This window comes from Bombina bombina, chromosome 9 (assembly GCF_027579735.1).
Source record: "Bombina bombina isolate aBomBom1 chromosome 9, aBomBom1.pri, whole genome shotgun sequence".
Lineage (NCBI taxonomy): Eukaryota > Metazoa > Chordata > Amphibia > Anura > Bombinatoridae > Bombina > Bombina bombina.
Window position 1 is genome coordinate 97,492,599 of NC_069507.1, and position 25,080 is coordinate 97,517,678.

At 38.9% G+C, this 25,080-nt stretch overlaps 1 protein-coding gene across 1 annotated transcript in view; it reads left to right on the forward strand.

The window, feature by feature from the left end:
* REEP3 (receptor accessory protein 3) overlaps positions 1-25,080 on the forward strand; it is a 378,566-nt gene that overhangs the window by 263,694 nt on the left and 89,792 nt on the right. Inside the window, exons 3-5 of the mRNA XM_053692267.1 lie at positions 2,225-2,301; positions 7,879-7,999; positions 19,207-19,320. Of these exons, the coding sequence (XP_053548242.1) occupies positions 2,225-2,301; positions 7,879-7,999; positions 19,207-19,320 (312 nt within the window). The remainder of the gene's footprint in view (positions 1-2,224; positions 2,302-7,878; positions 8,000-19,206; positions 19,321-25,080) is intronic.

Below are 25,080 nucleotides of genomic sequence, written 5' to 3' on the forward strand. Positions count from 1 at the left end.
TGCAATGCTGAATACAGAGAGCGTATTGCTCTCCGCATTCAGCGATGTCTGTCGGACCTGATCCGCACTGTTGGATCAGGTCCGACAGACATTTGATAAATAGGCCTCCATATGTGGCGCTCGTATTCCTTCAGACTGCTGCTTGGCACAGTTATAACTTAAATAGTGTTTAAGTTCCAGTGCACACTCATTACGTCAAAATGCGAACAGTCGATTTCCAATTTTGCTTTTATAAAGAGACAGGGGCTGATTTACTATGCCCCCCACTGTTTCCGCCCAAGCCTTCAGGCTCGCCGGTAACAGGTTTTAAGAAGCAGTGGTCTGAAGACCCCTACTAGTGGCCAATTAGCCGCAAACCTGCAGGGGGCGACATTGCACAAGCAGTTCACTAGCAGCTCAAAGAAATGTTTTTAGGTTTACAAAAAAAAATGTTTTCTTGTAAAACAACAAATTTAAAGGCTTTTAAAATATGTATTTGCCTGCAGATGATCTTTTGCAATGCAGTAAATAATTGTTGATTCATAAATAAACAAATTACTTTAAAGTCCCTGTAATTTTTTTGGCACCTTATTCTGAGGTCACTTATTTCTCCTTCCATCTTTAAGGTTTTTTTAATGTATATTTTTATATTTTTGTTGATTTGTATTTTTATAATGCTGGTTGAACTAAACCAATTGGCTTAGTAAATTATAGATAAGCACATCTGTTTATTCATAGAGATAATTGAATTTCTCAAAAAATGAGCTCATCATATCCCTTTCTTAAACCATTGTCTGAATATTTCCATATATTCAATAGCTGAGAAATCTGCTTCGCTTCTCCGGGTCTGCTGTTCAATAAGAGCTTTGGCTCTGCAGAATATTAGCTTTTGAACGAATTAAATTGCAAAGCTCATTTGCAGCCATGTGTAAAACACGTCTTTTGCATGGCTGCTATCCAATCAGATTGTATGAAAGTAACTAGAAATATCATAAGACTTGTAAAACTTAATCAATATGTATTATATATAAATCACTTTATTTCTGACAAAGCCAAGACGCCAATAATGTTTTCACATGGCCTGTTCCTTATGCTTCTGTTATAGAATTATTTAAATGAAACTCAAAGGGATATGCAAGTCAAAAAATTAAAACTTTCATGATTAAGAGAGTGTGCATGTATATGTATGTTTATATGTATTTGTGTATGTGTGTTTATAGATAATATATACACACATATGGCCAAAAGTATGTAGACACCTGACCATCACATCTATATGAGCTTGTTGGACATCCCATTCAAAAACCATTGAGTTACATGAAGTGAAATTTTGAAATGTGTCTGTGGAAATTTGTGCCCATTTAGCCAAAAGAGCATTTGTGAGGTCAGGCACTGATGTTGAACAAGAAAGTCTGGCTCTGAATTCATCCCCAAGGCGTTCAATGGCATTGAGGTCAGGGCTCTGTGCAGGCCACTCGAGTTCCTCAACACCAAACTCGTCAAACCATGTCTTCATGGACCTCACGTTGTGCACATGGGCACAGTCATGCTGGGACAGGAAAGAGACTTCCTCAAACTGTTTACACAAGGTTGGAAGCACCCAATTACCTAAAATATCTTTGTATGCTGTAGAATTAAGATGATCCTTCACTGGAACTAAGGGAGATAGCAAAACGCATAAAAAACAGCCCCTGACCATTATTCCTCCATCACCATACTTTACAGTAGGCACTATACATTTCAGTAGGTACCGTTTTCCTGGCATACGCCACATGCAGATTCTTCCATCAGACTGTCAAGTACTGAAGCGGCCCATCACCCCAGAGAACACGTTTCCACTGTATACTTTCCAGTATAGCGTGTTTATGTAAAACTTGTGTACAGCTGCTTCTTGATAATCTAGGGCTACTCAGAGAGGCCTGAAAGTGGAGTCAGGATTTGACTGTGGGCAAAATTAAGAAAATCTAGGGGCGTCACTGGGAGAACTTGGGGCATTTGTGGGTAAGTGTTAAGTGGTCACAAAGTGAAATAAGAAAATCTGTAGGTAAGGGAGAATTATGGGAGTGACAGCGGGACAGATCTACCAAACTAGGGTCATCCCCCAACATGTGGGTTAAGTAGAAACTTTGCACTAGAGATTAAGTATATTTTAACCTCAACCTAAATAAGCAACATGACTTGTGAGCAATGTGTTTTCTGTTGTAGCCACAAATACAAATAATTTCTGAGCTCTTCTTTATTTCAGGTCCGGTGGATGATGTACTGGATTGTGTTTGCGCTTTATTCTGTGATGGAAACAATAGCTGATTTGACAATATCCTGGTAAGATTTCCTGGCCTGTTTATCTTTGATAGTGATTTTTTTTAAAAGAACACATTAAAGGGACATTAAACACTATGGGATCGATTTATCAACCCATCAAGCTGCTAATTCCACGTTAAGAAGCAGCGGTCATAAGACCCAGTGGCTACATGTGCCAAGCTTATATAGATGAACCCCAAGAAACTTGCAGCTGTAACTGCTGTAAAAGGTGGCTCTACAATGTATTGATTTTTTTTTTTGGGGGGGGGGCACGATTCACAAATAAAACATATTTTGCATCTTAAAAGTGGTAGGCATGTTGTGTAAATCAAATTATACAAACCCCCCAAAAAATCAATTCTTATTTAATTTTGTAATGCAACAAAATAGGAAAAATGCCAAAGGGGGTGAATACTTTTGCTAGGCACTGTAACTCATTGTACCATCATTATTTGCTTTTAAAGTGATTTAGGGCTAGATTTATCAACGCTGAGGCGTACAGGGGCGCGTATACGCGCCCCTGTACGCCTCAGCTCGCCTGTGGCGGGGCAAAATTACCCGCAGGTAATTAACATTGCACACAAGCGCAATTTTGCGCTCGCGTGCAATCCCGCCCCCTGCCCGCGCACAGCCAATCACGCGCGGGCAGGAGCTGACAATCTCCTCGGTCTGACTCGACTGAGGAGATTGAATTTCGTCACAATAGAGGTGGCGTAGATGTTAGGGAAGCAGCGGTCTGGTGACCGCTGCTTGATAAATCCCGGCGAGCAAGTTCTTGAGAGAACTTGCTGTCGTAGGGGCTTAATAAATCTAGCCCTTAATATATTATTTGTATGCCATACAGTTCCATTTTGAGAACAAAATGGAGATATAATGGACTCCAAACAACATCACATAGTATGAGTTGACAGCTCTGTAATTTATAGTGCTACCCATAAATCATTTAGCCACATCCTTAATTAATAGACAAATACTGGGAGTTGTGTTATCAAATGATTGGGCTTAAATTACATAGGATTGAACATTTTTTCTTTCATGCAAAATATTTCAGGGGGATATAGCTCATGTCTACAGGTCAGCATTGATTTATAACACGTCAGACTCTAATTAAGGTTGTGTTTTCATGAGTCCTATACTTGAAAGTGCTTGTAAGGAAATTCTGTTGCGAATGAACAAATGATTCATGTACAGCTCTCTTTACTTTGTGTGGCATTCATGAGAGGCTTGGAATGTTTTTAACACAATTCTAAGACTATATTATGCAATACTAAAATATGGACAAGTATCCTAATGGTTTTTTTTTTCATGCTGCTAAGGCAGGTTTGTGAGTGTTGTGTTTCCAAAATATTGTTTTGTTTTACAGGAACATAGCTCTGATTTCTTTGATAACGTCTGGTCACCCTTCTTCTGGAAGCGGCATAACGAGAAGGAATATGTGAATGTTTTGGCATGTTCCTCTAAAGCAACAAATATTGGCTAGATTAGTTTATACTAAACAGATTTCAAATGTTTGCTGACTATTTGTTGTTTCAAAGTAACATTCATTTTACTTGTTTTAATGTTTTGTTCTGTTTAAAGGGATAGGAAAGTCATGCATGAATTGCATGATTCAGATAGAGCAGGTCATTTTAAGACTTTTAAATTAACTTCTATTTTTAAATGTGCTTCGTTATTTTAGTATCCCTTGTTAAAAAATATGCACATATCATACACTAGTGGGAGCTGCTGCTAATTGGTGCCTGCACACATTTGTCTTTTGTGATTGGCTAAATAGATATTTTCAGCTTCCTGTCAGTAGTGCAATGCTGTCCCTTCAGCAATGGATAACAAGAGAATGAAGAAAATTTGATAATAGAATTAAATTGGAAAGATGTTTAAAATTGTATGTTCTATCTGAATAATAAAATAAAATTTTGGGGTTTACTATCCCTTTAAGGAAAAAAATAACATTGAATTTAAAACAAGTGTAAGCTTTAAATATAGATTCTTATATACTTTACAGAATGAGAATTAAAAAGTGCAAAAAATAAATGCAGTCAATTTTATTATTGCACTGTTGCTTGTAGATAATTGAGTGTTATTAAACACATCGTTAAAGGGATACTAACCCCTAATAATTCATATAGAGCATGCAAGTTTAAGCAACTTTTATAATTTACTCCTATTATCAATTTTCATTTTTTCTCTTGATATCTTTATTTGAAATAACATCCTGGACTCCTGTGATTATTGTCAAGCTCTGTCATTCAATTAGTTGCGTGGGAACAGGGAACCAGAATACACAAGTGACTGCTTGTGCAATCTCAAATTCCAGCCACAGATGATGCATTGCTCATATGGGTGGACATGTTCCCTTCCTGAGATCCTCACCCGTCCACATCTTGATAAATGGGGACATAATTTAACTAATTTATTTAAGAGAAAAAATTTACAGTTGTGTTTATAGGGACAGTCAAGTCAAAATTAAACTTTCAGGATTCAGATAGGGCATGTAATTGTAAACAACATTCCAATTTACTTTTATCATCAAATTTGCTTTATTCTTGGTATTCTTTGATAAAAGCTAAACCTAGGTAGGCACAAATTGATTTCTAAGCCGTTGAAGGTCGCTTCTTGTCTGCATTTTGACAGTTTTTCACAGTTAGACACTGCTAGTTCATATATGCCATAAAGATAACATTGTGCACACTCCTGTGGAGTTATTTATGAGTCAGCACTGATTGTCTAAAATGCAAGTCTGAACTGAGATAAGGGGCAGTCTGCAGAGGCTTTGATACAAGGTGATCACAGAGGTAAAAAGTGTTTTAATATAACCATATTGATTATTCAAAACTGGGGAATGGATAATAAATGGATTATCTATATTTTTAAACAATAACAATTTTCAAGTAGACTGTCCCTTTAAGGTTATGACACCTGACATCAGGGATCTTCATCTCAAGTTAAAAGGTAATTGGTTTTAAAGTAATTTAAAAAAAGCATTTCTTCAAAAAATTAATGAATGAATGAAAAAAATGTAAGAGTGGTTGATTCAATGGGGCCTATTTATGATGGTGCGAGTGGACATGATCCGATATTGTCGGCATTTATCATTGCACCAGCAGTTCTTGTGAACTGCTGGTGCAATGCCGCCCCCTGCAGATTCACGGCCAATCAGCCGCTAGCAGGGGGTGTCAATCAACCCGATCGTATTTGGTCTCCGTACGGAGCTTGATAAATATGCCAAATAGAATAGACTTCCAGTAGAGGTCATAAGGATTCAGGACAAAAGATGGTTAAGGATGGTCAAGTGTCCATGTGATATACATGCAGCTAGCTTAAGGATTAATTAATTTTAAACTTTAATGGAAATATGGACAGGTTTAAAGAACATTATGGTTCTTTTCTGCAGCAGAATTAAAATCTATAATTATACGCACAAAAAACCACACACAATTTTGTTACAGGCAATACATGTAATCATGTTAATAATGCTATATAATATAGACATTAGGAAGTTTATCAATAAATATAGTTATTCCCTATAAAAAAGAAATTGCTTTACCAAATTTCTTAATGAATACAATAATTTATTTAAATATTATGCTTTATTATAAAATGTATTAATAAATATAATAGTTTCAAATACAATTAATAAATAATCAAGTAAAATGATATGCTACTGTGAAATGAACGTCTTGTATTTTTACTCAAGGTTATAAAATTGTTTTTTTCGCTGACTACTCATAATGAAGTCAATAAACTGTCTAAAAGGGTATAAATACCTCTTTCCTGATCTTATACAGGGCAGAAAAGATTAAAGGGACACTCAAGTCAAAATTAAGCTTTCATTATTCAGATAGAGCATGCCATTTTAAACAACTTTCCAATTTACTTCCATTAACTAAATGTGCACAGTATTTTTATATTTAAACTTTCTGAGTCCCCAGCTCCTACTGCGCATATGTGCAAGAATAAGTGTGTATGCATTTGTGAATGGCTGATGGCTGTCACATGGTACGTGTATGCATTTGTGATTGGCTGATGGCTGTCACATGGTACGTGTATGCATTTGTGATTGGCTGATGGCTGTCACATAGTACAGGGGGAGTGGAAATAGAAATAACTTTTAAAATTGTCAGAAAAAAATCTACTACTCATTTGAAGGTTAGACTAAGGGGCATATTTATCAAGCTCCGTATGAAGCTTGATGCCCCTTGGCTCGCCTGAAACAGAAGTTATGAAGCAGCGGTCTAAGAACCACTGCTCCATAACTTGTTTACCTGCTGTGAGGCAGTGGACAGAAATCAACCCGATCGAATACGATCAGGTTGATTGACACCCCCTACTAGCGGCTGATTTGCCGCAAATCTGCAGGGGGCGGCATTGCACCAGCAGCTCACAAGAACTGCCGACTTCGTATCAGGTCTGCCCGCACATTGATAAATATGCCCCCTAAGTGCTGTTGCATTGTCTTGTTATCTTGCATTTGTTGATTATGCAAATCCACTGTGTTGACTGGTCAAAATCCTGTCAGACTATCTGGTATGGTATAATATTTATTTGTATGCAAACATGACTAAACTATTGTAACCCTGCATTATTGGATTCATTTATTTTTTTATCTTTTCAATGCATTTATTTAGCAAAATACATTTTTAGTTTTGTATTATAATATTGCATATTTCTACAATTAAATACATAGTTATATTTTTCTCTCTCTTACATCATGAGACCATTTCTACTTGTATAATATTAGAGGTAGGTGCCTGGAATTTAGATTTTAGAATAATCTCTCTCCAAGGCATTAAAGTGATGGTATGGTAAGTCAGTATGTTCACTCTTTGTCATTCGTTAGTAGGTGTAAAAATATATACTTTTGTATAAACACTACCTTACGTGCAAGTAGTCACTTATGCCTAGTGAAAATCGCTGCCTGTCAAACATTCAATATGTCCGATAACCGAGATCCATTTTGTTTTTATGACGTTTGAAGCTTCAGTCAATTATCATCCTGCCCAGCTGGCTCACTGAAGCAATAAGCAGTTATTTATGCGCATGTGTTTAGTTACACAATTCGGGCTAGTCATCTGATCATCTTTGCAGTCTTTGCGCACCTTCCCGTGCATATGCATATTTGCTCTGAAGTGTAGATTGCTGCTCGCAATGTCCCTTTTGCTTCTACAAGTGCTATAACCATTGTCAATCTGAGCATTGATATACTCCTTCTCAGGAGCGTGCAACAACAGTGACGTATAGAGTGGGTGGGACTGCTCTATACAACACTCGGATGCTGGGCAAAATACATCAGTGAGCGGAGAATGGCTAGAAAAAAAAAGATTCTCTGTTTAGATCATTTTAAAATCATTTAGATCATTTAAAAGAAATGAGTTATTTTGGGGGAAAATACAAGCGGTTGTGGTTAACACAATGGGATTAAAGCATTAGACATTATGAGATTATAGATTGTTTACATCACTTTAAAAAGAGGATATGGTTTGAACTATTACAATTGCTACAAATTAAATATATTGTGTTATTTGTGTTCATGTATGTATGATAAACATTGTTTATTGATTTACTCCATTTATAACTGTTGTTTATCCGTCTCTCATACAGGTTTCCACTGTATTTTGAACTGAAAATTGCTTTTGTGATATGGTTACTTTCACCTTACACAAGAGGAGCCAGTCTATTGTACAGGAAATTTTTGCATCCTCTTCTTTCTTCCAGAGAAAGGGTAAGACAAAAATGATGCTGTAACTGTTACAATTTGTTTCAAGAGATAGTCTAGTCAAAATTTAACTTTCATGATTCAGACTTTCTAATTTACTCCAATTAATCTTTCTTCATTCTCTTGGTATCTTTATTTGAAAAAGCAAGAATGTACGTTTAGGAGCCAGCCCATTTTTGGTTTAGTACCTGGGTAGTGCTTGCTGATTGATGGGTACATTTAGATACCAATCAGCAAGCGCTACCCAGGTGCTGAACCAAAAATGGGCTGGTTGCTGGCTACTTAGCTTACATATATATATATATATATATATATATATATATATATATATATATATATATATATATATATATTTATAGTATCTCACAAAAGTGAGTACACCCCTCATAAATATTTTACCCCTGTAAATATTTTACCCCTGTAAATATTTTATTATATATTTTCATGTGACAACACTGTAGAAATGACACTTTGCTACAATGTAAAGTAGTAAGTGTACAGCCTGTATAAAAGTGTAAATTTGCTGTCCCATCAAAATAACTCAACACACAGCTATTAATGTCTAAACCATTGGCAACAAAAGTGAGTACACGCCTAAGTGGAAATGTCCAAATTGGGCCCAATTAGCCATTTTCTCTCCCTGGTGTGATGTGACTCATTAGTGTTACAAGATCTCAGGTGTGAATGGGGAGCAGCTGTGTTAAATTTGGTGTTATCGCTTTCACATTCTCTCATACTGGTCACTGGAAGTTCAACATGGCACCTCATGGCAAAGAACTCTCTGAGAATCTGAAATAAAGAATTGTTGCTCTACATAAAGATGGCCTAGGCTATAAGAAGATTGCCAAGACCCTGAAACTGAGCTGCATCACGGTGGGCAAGACCATACAGCGGTTTCACAGGACAGGTTCCACTCAGAACAGGCCTCGCCATGGTCGACCAAAGAAGTTAAGTGCACGTGCTCAGCATCATATCCAGAGGTTGTCTTTGGGAAAAATACGTATGAGTGCTGCCAGCATTGCTTCAGAGGTTGAAGGGGTGGGGGGTCAGCCTGTCAGTGCTCAGACCATATGCCGCACACTGCAATAAATTGGTCTGCATGGCTGTCATCCCAGAAGGAAGCCTCTTCTAAAGATGATGCACAAGAAAGCCCGCAAAGACTGCTCAAGACACCAGACTAAGGACATGGATTACTGGAACCATGTCCTGTGGTCCGATTAGATCAAGATAAACTTATTTGGCTCAGATGGTGTCAAGTGTGTGACGGCAACCAGGTGAGGAGTACAAAGGCAAGTGTGTCTTGCCTACAGTCAAGCATGGTGGTGGGAGTGCCATGGTCTGGGCCTGCATGAGTGCTGCCGGCACTCGGGAGCTACAGTTCATTGAGGGAACCATAAATGCCAACATGTACAGTGACATACTGAAGCAGAGCATGATCCCCTCCCTTCAGAGACTAGGCCGCAGGGCAGTATTCCAACATGATAACGACGCCAAACACACCTCCAAGATGACCACTGCCTTGCTAAAGAAGCTGAAGGTAAAGGTCATGGACTGGCCAAGCATGTCTCCAGACCTAAACCATATTGAGCATCTGTGGGGCATCCTCAAATGGAAGGTGAGGGAGCGCAAGGTCTCTAACATTCACCAGCTCTGTGATGTCGTCATGGAGGAGTGGAAGAGGACTCCAGTGGCAACCTGTGAAGCTCTGGTGAACTCCATGCCCAAGAGGATTAATGCAGTGCTGGAAAATAATGGTGGCCACACAAAATATTGACACTTTGGGCTCAATTTGGATATTTTCAGTTAGGGGTGTACTCACTTTTGTTGCCAATGGTTTAGACATTAATGGCTGTGTGTTCAGTTATTTTGAGGGGGCAGCAAATTTACACTGTTATGCAGGCTGTACACTCATTACTTTACATTGTAGCAAAGTGTTGTTTCTTCAGTGTTGTCACATAAAAAGATATAATAAAATATTTACAAAAATGTGAGGGGTGTACTCACTTTTGTGAGATACTGTATATGTATATATATATATATATATATATATATATATATATATATATATATATATATATATATATATATACCTTATATATAAATATATATGTGTATAGCTTTCTCCAATGAATGTTACTAAAACCCTTGCATAACTCAAATTAACAGAGTTTATGCTAAAAGAAAGACAATAAGAGCCATATTCAGTCTAACAAAAAATAACACATTAGCACACCCCAGATTCAAGGTAGCATTTTATTAATTCCAATATAAGAAATGCACTTGCTAAACATTATAAAATAAATGCATAGCCACTATCATGCCTGCCGTAAACTCTATACGGCTTCACTCCTCACAGTATTGGAGAACAAGTAGAAAGTAATCACTTTTTACCATGGTAGTGATGACTCTAGAGTCTATGGGGTGGATTTATCAAGCCCCTTATGGAGCTTGATGCCCCTTGTTTCCGGCGAGTCTTCAGGCTCGCCAGAAACAGAAGTTATGAAGCAGCGGCTTCATGGGCCGCTGCTCCATAACTTGTCCGCCTGGTTTGAGGCTGCGGACAGAAATCAACACGATCAAATATGATCGGGTTGATTGACACACCCTGCAGGGGCCGGCATTGCACCAGCAGTTCACAAGAACTGCTGGTGCAATGATAAATGCACACAGCGCATGCTGTCGGCATTTATCGATGTGCAGCCGACATGATACGCTACATCATATCATGTCCACTCGCACAATAATAAATTGACGTCCTAGTAGGTTCTATGCTTGTGCAATGCCGCCCCCTGCACATTCGTAGCCAATCGGCCGCTAGCAGGGGGTGTCAATCAACCCGATCGTATCTGATCGGGCTGATTGCTGTCCGCCGCCTCAGAGTCTTTAAGACCGATGCTTCTTAACTCCTGTTTCAGACGAAGGCTCGCGCGGAAACAGCTGCATACGGAGCTTGATAAATCGGCCCCTGTATCTCTCCTCTGTGTATTAAAAGGTCATGAAACCCATTTTTTTTCTTTCATGATTCAGAAAGAGCATGTCATTTTAATGAACTCCGGCTGCGTATATATACCGATTGTCATTGGCTTACCCATGTGTTCAGTTAGAAACCAGTAGTGCATTGCTGCTACTTCAACAAATGATAGCAAGAGAATGAAGCAAATTTGATAATAGAAGTAAACTGGAAAGTTGTTTAAAATGATATGTTCTACCAAAATCATGAAAGAACATTTTTTGGGTTTCATGTCCCTTTAATTAAGCATATCCTTTGATGCAGTTCATAATATAGTGTTATATAAAGTGTTGCACTGGAACATCCAGTAGAGGGAGCATATTTTTAAAATAGATTAACATTTGATGTGAGTTTTGTAAATCTGATATATTTTTTAATATTTCAAATAACCTATAAGTAAACTCATTTTCACAGTAAATGATATATTTCTTAAAAATGCTCTGCTTGCCAATGAAAGAGTAGCAATGCATTTATATGTAAAAAAGCTAACCTTAACTTGTGTGCATTGTTGCTATGGCCTAGATTACGAGTTTTGCGGTAAGCTGAAAAAGCAGCGTTAACAGGTGCTAACGCTGCTTTTTCACTACTGCTGGTATTACGAGTCTTGCAGGTTTAGGGGCACCGCACACTTTTTTGGCCTTACCGCAAAACGACTTACGTAAACTTCGTAAAGTCTTTTTTCTATGGGACTTCCATAGCGCCGGTATTCCGAGTCTGTCCTGGGAGGCCAAAAAGTGAGCAGTACACCCTATCCCGTCAAGATTTCTAACGCATTTGAAAGTCAGTAGTTATGAGTTTTATGTTACTACGTGGTAGTCTAAAACTCATAACTAAAGTGCTAAAAAGTACACTAACACCCATAAACTACCTATTAACCCCTAAACTGAGGCCCTCCCGCATCGCAAACACTATAATAAAATTATTAACCCCTAATCTGCCGCTCCCGACATCGCCGCCACTATAATAAACATATTAACCCCTAAACCACTGCACTCCCACCTCGCAAACACTAGTTAAATATTATTACCCCTAATCTACCACCCCTAACATCACCGCAACCTACCTACATTTATTAACCCCTAATCTGCCGCTCCAGACATCGCAGCCACCTACATTATACTTATGAACCCCTAATCTGCTACCCCCAACATCGCCGACACCTACATTATTTTTATTAACCCCTAATCTGCCGCCCCCAACATCGTTGCACCTACCTACACTTATTAACCCCTAATCTGCCGCCCCCAACGTCGCCGTCACTATTCTAAATTTATTAACCCCGAAACCTAAGTCTAACCCTAACTCTAACTTAAATATAATTTAAATAAATCTAAATAAAATTGCTATCATTAACTAAATAATTCCTATTTAAAACTAAATACTTACCTATAAAATAAACCCTAAGATTGCTACAATATAACTAATAGTTACATTGTACAGTATCTAGCTTAGGGTTTATTTTTATTTTACAGGGAAGTTTGTATTTATTTTAACTAGGTAGAATAGTTACTAAATAGTTATTAACTATTTAATAACTACCTAGCTAAAATAAATAAAAATGTACCTGTAAAATAAACCCTAACCTAAGTTACACTAACACCTAACACTACACTACAATTAAATAAATTAACTAAATTAAAAACAATTAAATAAATTAAATTAGCTAAATCACAACCCCCCCCCCACTAAATTACAGAAAATAAAAAACAAATTACAAGATATTTAAACTAATTACACCTAATCTAAGAGCCCTATCAAAAAAAAAAAAAAAACTAGCCTAAACTAAACTACCAATAGCCCTTAAAAGGGCCTTTTGCGGGGCATTGCCCCAAAGTAATCAGCTCTTTTACCTGTAAAAAAAAATACAAACACCCCCCCAACAGTAAAACCCACCACCCACACAACCAACCCCCCAAATAAAATACTATCTAAAAAAACCTAAGCTCCCCATTGCCCTGAAAAGGGCATTTGGATGGGCATTGCCCTTAAAAGGGCAGTTAGCTCTTTTGCGGCCCAAACCCTAATCTAAAAAATAAAACCCACCCAATATACTCTTAAAAAAACCTAACACTAGCCCCCTGAAGATTGACTTACTGTTCTGAAGACCGGACATCCATCCTCAAGGAAGCAGCAGAAGTCTTCATCTAACCGGGCCGAAGTCCTCAACGAAGTCGGGAGAAGTCTTCATCCAAGCCGGGCGAAGTGGTCCTCCAGACGGGCAGAAGTCTTCATCCAGACGGCATCTTCTATCTTCATCCATCCGACGCAGTGCGGCTCCATCTTCAAGACATCCGACGCAGATCATCCTCTTCATCGAGAGTCTTCTTACTGAATGACGGTTCCTTTAAGTGACGTCATCCAAGATGGCGTCCCTTAGATTCCGATTGGCTGATAAAATTCTATCAGCCAATCGGAATTAAGGTAGAAAAAATCCTATTGGCTGATGCAATCAGCCAATAGGATTGAGCTGGCATTCTATTGGCTGTTCCAATCAGTTCCTTTAAGTGACGTCATCCAAGATGGCGTCCCTTAGATTCCGATTGGCTGATAAAATTCTAACTGAACATATGGGTGAGCCAATGACTACCAGTATATATATGCAGCCACCAATCAGCAACTAGAACCTAGATTCTTTGCTGCTCCTGAGCTTTCCTAGATAAACCTTTCAGCAAAGGATAACAAGAGAAGGAAGCAAAGGAAGTGCATTGGAAAGTTGTTTAAAATTGTATGCTCTGTTTAAATCATGAATGTCTAATTATGACTTTACTGTCCCTTTAAGGATGATCATAACCATTTAGACCCGAGGTTTTCATTCTAAAACTGGGGTTAACCGAACTAGTAAACCAAGAAAAACTGAAAAATAACCAGAAGCAGGAGTCGTCAAACATTTGCAATGGATACAGTGGTTCTCCCCTGGTGATTTCAGCTAGTATTTATGTCCTCAATAATATCAACGGTGGACAAGGTTAACCTAGACTGGTGTTTTTGCGAGTTCAATTATTAGTGTTTCCCCAGTTCTTCAGTCTTTAATTTCCAGGTTTATTTCGTTATAAGAACTTAATAATCTGTGAACTGACAACCTGGTTACTGAATCGTTGATTCTATTCTTTGACAGGATGATTTCCCCTTCATTTCAAGCCTGGAAATTATTTTAATTAAAACCTACCGCAGGCGAACTAGGTGAGATAGGTATCTCTACAGGCTTCCTTGTCTGCCCTATAGATTCTGGATTTTCTGGTTGAGGTTGATTGAGTTTCCTGTCTTTCAGTGGCATTTCAGTGGGAGGTGGCTCTTTGCACAGATGTTTTCACTTTTTTTAAGGTTGTAGGAATATCCCATCTTTTAATCATTCCACTTGTCCATGAGACCTTAACGGCCAGATCACGAGTGGAGTATAAAATTTAGCTTTTCACAAGCACTATATTTGCAATCCACTTGCACTCGCTTTGCAGAAAAGCTTTGCGGTCACGATAGCGCGCTTCCATAGGCTCCAATGGGAGCCTCGTTCTCATGCCGTGAGACACGGCAGACAACCTAAGCACAGTGAAAGTTGCGCAGCGAAGTGCAGAAAACGTAAAATATATATGTATTTGAATATATAAATATATATGTATGTATTTATATGTGTAAATACACAAATTAACACATATACTGTATATGTATATACACATATTAACACATATATATGTTGTTATGGTATAACCCGGATATCAAGGGTTAATACCAGATGAAAGATGCCCTGAATACGGGATCAGCAACACACGAACCCAGTTAATTCCCCCCAAACATGAGACCAAACTCCATCTTGAGGGTAAAACAGAATGTGTTTTATTGAGGGCTATATGCCCAGTATTTATGCAGGTCTCCCACCTGGTTGACACTCCCAAGCAACAGCTGCACAGGAAGAAGATAGTACATTAGATAGAGGGAAGACACCCTTTTACAGGATACAATAGAATTGCATTACTTAACCAAATAAACAATTAAACACAAGAAAACAAGGGAGTCCTTCTTGACACCTGGCAGTCTGATTAAACAATGTGAACGCTTATCACTTAAACTTAATTACAGTAAACAAAAGCTGATGTCAGGAAACCTGTTTTCAGAAAATAGTTTCTCAAAGCTGAACAAAGTTAACCCTTCCAGTACTGACAGAGGGGTCTGTCACACGGCTCCCTCCTGGTGGGACACTCCAGCAGACCCGGCTTGACCCTATGGTGGGTCAACTTGGGGATGACCGGACTAGGAGGTGGTAGGAATGTCAGTTTGCCGGGACAATCCATCTGCAGTCCTGTTATGAGAGAGAATTCCTGTCCGTATAAATAAGGGTTCAACTTCTTCAGTGCCCAGACCAGGGCTAAACAGTCCTTCAAGTTTTTGTTTTCAGAGACGCTTCTTTCCAGTTGGAGACAAATCTCATCGGCTTCTTTACGAGTTTTTTGTACCTGCTCTTTATAGGTTTCCACAAACCCTTCATACTGACGTAAGTTGCCCTTGAGTTGCTGCACCTCACTATGAGCCAGTGTCAGCTTTTTCTCCAGTGTCGCTAAATTTGTCTTTACTGTTTCATGTTCCACTCTGAAGTTGGTGTTTTCTGCGGTCTGTGGGTGCAGCTTGTCTAGCAGAGATTCCCGTTCTAAACGCGCTTTTTCCTGTGCGCTCCTCTTCTCTCCCGCTAGCACTGTTACGTGATTGTTTAACGTGACCAATTCATCCTCTACTTGACTCTTCTCCTTCATCAGCGCACTGTAACGGGACTTCCACGTATCAATGGCGGATAGAGATTTACTGAGCTCAGCATCCTGGGGCTCAGCAGCAGGTGGGTCAGTCTCTGCAGCACGGATTTGGGCACGGGTAGTCACAGGGTTAATATCGGCGGGACCCATGGGAGCGTAGGCAGAAACAAGGGGGGCCAAGTTATTTCCAAGGAGAACATCAGCTGGTAAGTCCTTCATGACCCCCACATTCACATGTCTAGTGCCCACTCCCCAATCCAAATGTACCCAGGCAACAGATAGGCGGAACACAGCGCCCCCTGCTACCCTCACAGCCACAGTGTCTCCGGTGTGCTGGTTCTCAGACACCAAGTTCTTTTGACGCAAGGTCATGGTAGCACCAGTATCCCGTAGACCACTGACCTCCTTCCCATTCACTTTAACCAGTTGCCGGTTATCCCGGTTGGCAGCTTGCACGCGGTCTGCTTCATGTAGGATGCCCCAGCATTTTTCCTCCTCTACGCAGTGGGCCGCAGGCTGAGGGTTACGTGGGTTTCCACCGGTGGGTCTTCTCCAGGACTGTGCTTGGTTCGCTGTGTTTAGGGGACACTCTGGTCTTTTGTGCCCTAGTTGCTTACATCCAAAGCACCAAATAGGCTGTGAGTAGTCCCGTGATTTGAACCGGGCTGTCTGAGGATAGTTCGTGGCTGGAGGCCGTGTGGTAGAGCGGTGCGCCGGGGGTTGGTAACTGGTAGCTGCTGGGGTGACTGGGGGTCTGTACTCCACTCTGGCAGGGATCTTAGTTGTAGCAGTGTCCAGTTTGCGGGCATCCGTATACTCATCTGCCAGATGAGCAGCTTCATGCAGGGTGGGGGGTTTATGGTCCCGAACCCACTCTCTAACTCCTGCGGATAACTTGTCAAAGCAATGTTCCAACAGGAATAGCTGCAGCACCTCTTCCCCGGATATGGCTTGGCACCCCGCCATCCAGTGAGCTACTGTGTGGTGCACCTTACATGCCCACTCGACGTAGGAATCTCCAGCTAATTTAACAGTGTCTCTGAACCGTCTCCTGTATGCCTCCGGTGTAATCGCATACCTGGAGAGCAGAGCCACTTTTACAGCATTATAATCCCCAACTTCCTCATCTGGAATGGCCCGATGCAAAGCACTGCTTTGGCAAAGTAGGTTGGCCTCCACAGCGGCTATGACCCGGTCGATAATTTCTGAAGTCGGGTTGGGGCCATAATGTGCCAGTCTTATTTTAACTGCCCGGTCAAAGCTTGCTTCTTCGGGGGTTCTGTCTGATATGCTGGGCCCATTGATTCCTTCGGTCCCTGGTACTCCGTCCATCTCGGTCAGTATTGTAATAATCTCCCTCTTCCTGAGGTTACTGGCTTGTCGGCCCCGTTGTTCTAGCAGGTCTTTAAGGGTGGCTCTTTTCAGCCTTTCATACAGTATTCCCATTAGGTCCGGATGTGTAGTTGCTCTTCTGGGTGATAAGGATCATCCCGTCACTTGCCACCAGTTGTTATGGTATAACCCGGATATCAAGGGTTAATACCCGATGAAATGATGCCCTGAATACGGGATCAGCAACACCCAAACCCAGTTAATTCCCCCCAAACATGAGACCAAGCTCCATCTTGAGGGTAAAACAGAATGTGTTTTATTGAGGGTTATATGCCCAGTATTTATGCAGGTCTCCCACCTGGTTGACTCTCCCCAGCAACAGCTGCACAGGAAGAAGATAGTACATAAGATAGAGGGAAGACGCCCTTTTACAGGATACAATAGAATTGCATTACTTAACCAAATAAACAATTAAACACAAGAAAACAAGGGAGTCCTTCTTGACACCTGGCAGTCTGATTAAACAATGTGAACGCTTATCACTTAAACTTAATTACAGTAAACAATAGCTGATGTCGGGAAACCTGTTTGCAGAAAATAGTTTCTCAAAGCTGAACAAAGTTAACCCTTCCAGTACTGACAGAGGGGTCTGTCACATATGTAAATACACATATTAACACATATATATGTAAATACACAAATTAACACATATATATGTATACACACATATTAACACATATATATGTATATACACATATTAACACATATATATATATGTAAATACACATATTAACACATATATATGTAAATACACAAATTAACACATATATATGTATATACACATATTAACACATATATATGTATATACACATATTAACACATATATATGTATATACACATATTAACACATACATATGTATATACACATATATATGTAAATACTCATATTAACACATATATATGTAAATACACATATTAACACACACACATATATATATATATATATATATATATATGTGAACACACAGTCCCTGTAGACCACAATGCAATGTAAAGGCACTTTTCAGTGCCTTTTTTTTTTTCTTCTAACACCTCACATCCCCTTACTTTAAAACCTAAAAAATGCTTTGTGCAGTTATTATTTTAAAAATTAAAGATGCTACTTTTTTATTTTTAAAAAAAGGCTGTTTATTGCTACCACAAGCTCTGTAGCATTAACCAACCACTTGTAATGGCTGGTAATTAATTGTGCGTCCATAAACGGGCGAATTTGCCAGTTTACGGGTGCACAATAAATTAGCGCTCCACTTGTAATCTAGCCATAACTTGGGTTCTCTAGGTTTTACAACATCATTCATTTGCAACTATGTATATATTGTGTTTAAGGTTTAAATTCATTCTTTGGGGCCGATTTATGAATGTGCGGGCGGACATGATCTGCTGTAGCGAATCATGTCCGCCCCACATCGATAAATGCCGACAGCATACGCTGTCAGTATTAATGCTTGTGCAATGCCGCTCCCTGCACATTCGCGGCCAAACGGCCGCTAGCAGGGGGTGTCAATCATCCCGACCATATCCGATCGGGGTGATTGCTGTCCGCCGCCTCAAAGGTGGTGGACAAGTTAAGGAGCAGCGGTCTTAGGACAGCTGCTTCTTAACTCTTGTTTCCGGCGAGCCTGAAGGCTTGCGCAGAAACTGCAGCATACGCTGCATAGTAAATCGGCCCCTAAGTCTATCTTCTGCAAAAGGGCATAGATTGCTTACCCAAAAGTAAGTTATACAAAAAGATATATATTCCCTGCGCTGATAGGTTGTTGCTCTCTTAACCAAATAGAAGCTTCCTCAAAGCTTCCAGGGGGTGTATTCAGCGGCGTAGTTGAGAGGAGAAGAGAGCGCTGGGTAGTAAATGCGAAATGGTAGAGAAAGGCTATATAGGTCCTGTGTTTAATGATGCAAGTAGTATGGTAGCGCTCTCTTCTCCTCTCAACCATTACCCAAAAGTAATACATGCCCCCTTCCTTTAGACATGATAAAATTGAATTTTAGAATAATTATAAATACTAGTTTGATTTTTATGTTACTTTTTGTCTTGGTTCTACATCTATGTATAAAACACATTCTTTCATCAACAGGAAATTGATGAGTATATCGTGCAAGCAAAAGAAAAAGGTTACGAAACTATGGTGAACTTTGGAAAGCAAGGACTGAATTTAGCTGCTACCGCTGCTGTGACTGCTGCTGTAAAGGTAACATTTAGACAGTAATGAATTCTAATTAAGGTGACAGTAAACACCTTGTAATTACAAGACATTTAGTTGTGTTGCTATAGAATAACATATCAGCCACGTGTCAACATTTTTAAAACAAATTAACATAATTTTTATTGCAATTATTTTTCTATAGCTAAACCCCACCCACCATTTGCCTTATTTGGAGGAGCCAATCTGGGCTTTAGTCTGCAGACAACAAGGCTAACCACAGTCATAATGTTAGTATAAAATGCAGTGCTTTACAGCTGTTATCAGTGAAAGACAATAGTTACATATATGTAGCAGGGTTAGCCTTGATAAGTCAGCAGGGTACATTTCAGATTACAAGCATTAGAAAGTCCTCTATTTTCAAAATTAAATTACATAAAAACATGGCAAAATAAATAATGAAATATTAAAAAGGTGTTTTCTTTGTGCATAACTAAACATTTTATATAAACAAATTTCAAGGTGTTTACTGTCCCTTTAACATTATTTGGAAAAACAACCTAAACTAAATAAACACACAAAATGTGTTAGAAATATTTAGAAGTCTTATTATATGTATGTGTATATATATGTATATATATTATTTATTTTGTACTTTTATAAAGCAAATAAATCTTTTGAAAAAGTACAGTGACTTGTCATTAATTGATAGGTCTTGATTTATATTTAAAACGTTTCTCAAATATTAGAGCTTATTCTACATGAAGTTTTCTAAGTCATCCAAAAGTATTTATTGCCTATATTAATTTGTGTTAAAAGAAATCATTTAAAGGGACATAAAAGTAAACATTAAACTTTCATAATTAAAGGGATATGAAACCCAAAATCTTTCTTTCATGGTTCAGATAGAGCATACATTTGCAAACAACTACCAAGTTAACTTGTATTATCAGAAGTGCTTTGTTCTCATGGTATTGAAAAAGCAATGTACTACTGGGAGCTAGCTTAACTAATTAGTAAACCAATGGCAAGAGGTATATATGAGCAGCCACCAAAAAAAAAAAATCTAGCTCCCATGAGCCCATCTAGGTATGTTTTTCAACAAAGGATATCAAGATAACAGTTTCATAAAAGAAGCAAATTGGAAAGTTGTTTCAAATTGTATGCTCTGGATCATGAAAGAAAAATGTTAAGAGAAAATTTAAGAGACTTTTATGTTATACTTTTTTTTTATTTTTTATTTTCTTTTATTGAGATTCTTGAGTTAGATGTAACATAGAAAAATTCAATACAATCCAGCTGCAATAACCAATCTACCTTATTCAATATGGTGTTGACATCTGTATCTGAATTTGGTAGGCAGAAATTTAAGTCCATATATATTCGCATATTTAAAACTGTTGAGTATTAAAGTCTTTGAGAATCTCATTTTCTTCTTTATAAGCTTATGAACAATGGTTAATGCGATGGTTCCAAAATTGGACCAATTGTTATAGGCAACAGAAATATAGAAATGATAACCATAAAAAAATAACATAGATACAGAACCACAATAACATTGTTCTAATACACAAAATAGTCTATAAGTTTTTGACACCCTCATCTTAAACATTTGGGAGCCCCTCAAGGAGAGAAATGATAAAAGTGATAGTTAAGATCTAAAACCACTGTCTTTATCTCTTATAATAGGGTACCCCAGTTTGACTAACTTCAGCGGGTAAACACCGCTCAGTAGTAGTTTAAAAGAGAGAGAAAAAGAGGTGTCAAGGTTCTAATGTAACAATGTATCTTGTGTTAATTCAACAATATAGGGGGGGCATTATTAGAAGGATATAATCGTAACAATATGAGCTAAGAGCCTTATGTGATAGAGATAGCAATTTAGTTTATACTGATATAGTACAAAGGCGATAAAATAATACACACACAGCTATTTGCATACCAATAGGTAGAGATTAGGGTGAGAGTATAAGACCTGTGAGTGGGTTTAAAACGGAAGAATTTGTGCTTCCAAAATAAAGGTAGAGTCAATGGCGTCCCTTGAAAATTGACAAGGGAAAGAAGCAAGTAGGGTGAAAAACTTTATTAGAGAATAATGTAATAAGTATAACCTACTCATGTGTCAAATAAGATAACTAGCCTATACCCTTCCTCCTTAAATGTATGATAGGACGCCCCGGCAGCAGGCAACCTCAACACTCAGCCAGTGAGGAGTAGGCATACATATAGATTCGATGTACACAAGAGCAGGAGTGGACAAAAATGAATGTATGCTAACTAGCGACATTTCAACCCTATGTGCACGTGACTTTAGAAAATAGTCTCTTTTTGAGTAAAGCAATGCATAGGATAAGGTGTACTGGTATAACAAATACATGTGGTACAGATGCTAGAAATTATTAGTGCTCAGAAACTATAATATAATTACTGACTCATGGAACACAGTAGGGATATTAAATATAAAGCCTTATGGGTGCTATATTTACTGCAAAAAATATCAATTAGCATTAGCTGAATTGTATGGATGATTTAGCCCTCAAATACGGCTTAGATAAAAAAGAAAAATAGGAAATATAGGATTACTATCATCTAAATCTAGTTACAGAATGATCAAATTACCCAAATATTTAGCTATATAGATGAACATAATCATAACAAGCTCATATACTGGGAGAGTTCTGTAATAATTATCACCATAGGTTACAAATAATGTAAGTTTAACAAGTTAACTTAATAGAAATAATGCTGTGAGTAGTTTAGTGTGCCACCATATATAGTACCTAATATACAGACATATACTATACCCAGTCAGTGAAAAAAAAACATATAGGCATAGCGTCTGATCTTCCAAGAGTCTATGACTAGGTAGATAATGACATTGAGGCATAGGTCTTGCAGAAGGGTAAGACTTCATCCAGCTTTGATGGGTATATTATGTCTGACCCATTTCGCTAAATAGAAGGAGAAGTGAGAATTCCAGCTGTATAAGAACATTTTAGTCCCCCCGGGTCCCACAACCACGACCATAGCCATGGGTATATCTGCTGTCCGCTTTTCGGTTTATGGCAGGCATCCAAATGGGTCAAATAGTAGTTTGATCTGGGGCTATGTCCATTCTCATTTGCAAAGAGCCTCTCATATATAGAGCGAAAGCTTAGAGTAAGGATAATCTCCTTGAATGTGAAAGCCATCCGACGTCCCACTGTGACCTCCGTCTTGCCTCTGTAGATAAGAGGGGTTTGTATTTGGACTAAGTGAAAGGATTTCACAGTTTGTCCGCTCATCTCACAGTGTGATCCAATTCCTTGTGGTGAGTGATCCCATTCCTCGCATATGGTCATAACCTCTGAAGAGTTATCGGGCGTAGTTGCAGGTGTCAGGAGGGCAGGATAGGAAAACGCAGACTTGATGTCCTCGGTAAGGATGTCCTCGGTAAGGAACTTTGTTTGGCGATCTAGCCGGTCTGCTAGGGCTTGGAGTAGGGAACTTAGCTGGAGTTCCATCCCTGATCAAGTGGTGACAAATTTCTCTCAGCGGATATAGTCTGGAGTGTCTAAATAGATGTCACGGCAACACTTGTTCTCTGGTAGTCCTCAGACATATACTTCCCTAAGCTTCATCCATACTATGACCCTTTTTTTTCTGTTTGCTATATTTCCTTGGCGCTTGCCTGCCTGCATTTTCTTGCATAAATAGATAAATAGCGTAGAACTCAAACATACATTGCCAGATCATGCATTAGTTAGCTATCAAACTGTGTTTGCCGCTCACCAGTGAGATGATAAAGGTATTTTGTGTGCTGTTTGGTTTTATTTTTGTGCCAGTTGCGGCATTACCTTCATTCACTCCTGATCTGCTCAGAAAAAATGGCGACCACCATGTGTGAGTACTCCCAGTTCTGTAGTTCGTGCATCAGTGTCTAGCTGATCTCTGTGTGAGATTTTCTTATCAGCGATGCGTTTACCTGCCAGCTCGGTTGCCTGAGGTGATGTCTCTTTACGTGTAAAGCTGCCGACAGTCTGAACTCCGCTCCGGTCACAGGAGTTCAGGTCTGTTAGTGGGCCTCTGTGTTTAGCATGCTGCGGTGATAAGTGTCCAAATAGGAAGCTGGTATTGCACTCAATGTCACCAAAACATTCAGTGGGATCAATTTATATCAGGAACATAGTTTCCTCTATTATTCAGAATATTACTGTGCACTAACTTTAGGTATCTTTGAGTTGAATCTACGAAGCTCACCTAAAGTGCAGCCATCTCTGTTGAGCGCTGGCTCTGTCCCTCTTTATGTTATACTTTTATTATGAAATTTACTTTGTTTTCTTGGTATCTTTTTGTTGAAAATCCTACCTAGGTAGACTCAGGAGCAGCAATGCATTATGGAACCTGTTAGTGCTCTACAAATAAATGATGATAACAATATAAATAAATGTGTTTAGGTGTCTACCAGTAGTACCTTACTGCTCTGGAGCTGACTTTAACTATGTATTTAACCCATTTGCAAGGTTTAAACACATAAGGGCTGATTTAACAAAGTGCGAGCGGACATGGTCCGTTGTAGCGGATCATGTCCACCGCACATCGATAAATGCCGACAGCATATGCTGTCGTCATTTATCATTGCACAAGCAGTTCTGGTGGGACCACTCTAAATGTCAAAATTTGTTGAACAAGGAAGTAGAGTCTAGGAGGAGTCGGGAAGCAAATGGTAGGAATTTATAATGATATATATTGACGAAATCTTAGTTGATATATTAAAAATGACACAGAGCAATTACATTAAGACACACATATGTTTATTAGGTTTCCATACATCAGAAGTTTACAGTCACTTTAAGGGGCCTATTTATTATTGTGAGCGGACAAGATCCGATATAGCGTATCGTGTCTGCTGCACATCGATAAATGCCGACAGCGTATATCATTGCACCAGCAGTTCTTGTGAACTGCTGGTGCAATGCCGCCCCCTGCAGATTCGTGGCCAATCGTCCGCTAGCAGGGGGTGTCAATCAACTCAATCGTATTTGATTGGGTTGATTTCTGTCCGCGGCCTCAGAGCAGGACAAGTTATGGAGCAGCAGGGCATACAGAGCTTGATAAATATGCCCCTATGAATTAATTAGCTCCATGCAAGGACTTTCTTTTGTGATTCAGACAGTGCAAATAATTTTTACAGTTTCTAATTTACTTCTATTATCCTGTGTATTCGTTGCTGAAGAGCTACCTAGGTAGGCATCTGAAGCACTACATGTCAGGAAATACTGCTGCCATCTAGTGCTCTTGCAAATAAATAACATTCTTGCAAGACTGCTGCCATATAGTGCTCCGGTCATGTGCACGCTCCTGAGCTTACGGTCCTGGTTTTTAAAAAATGATACCAAGAAAACGAAGAAAAACTGTTTATAGAGGTAAATTAGAAAGGTGATTAAAATTGTATGCTCTACTTGAATCAAGAAAGGAACATTTTGGGTTTCATATCCCTTTAATCTGATGGACAAAGACCCATGAGTAAAGGGTTGAAATGCATTGCAGAATTAGATTAGTTTGTCCCTAGGGGAAAATGCAGAAGCCTGGATGTAGCTGAGTCCCACTCTGTGCCGGGACTTTATTCAAGATATTTCAACTTTTAAATAGAAGATCCTTTTGTATTTGGAGATTTTTAATATAATTTATTTTAAAGACGTTACACTGACCTATAACACTGAAATCATTTTTTAACATTTTAGGGTAGATTTAACAATCGGCGGATGCTGCTTTCTATGCCCAAAGTTTCCTGGCTTGCCGGAAACTTAAGTTAAGAAGCAGCGGTCG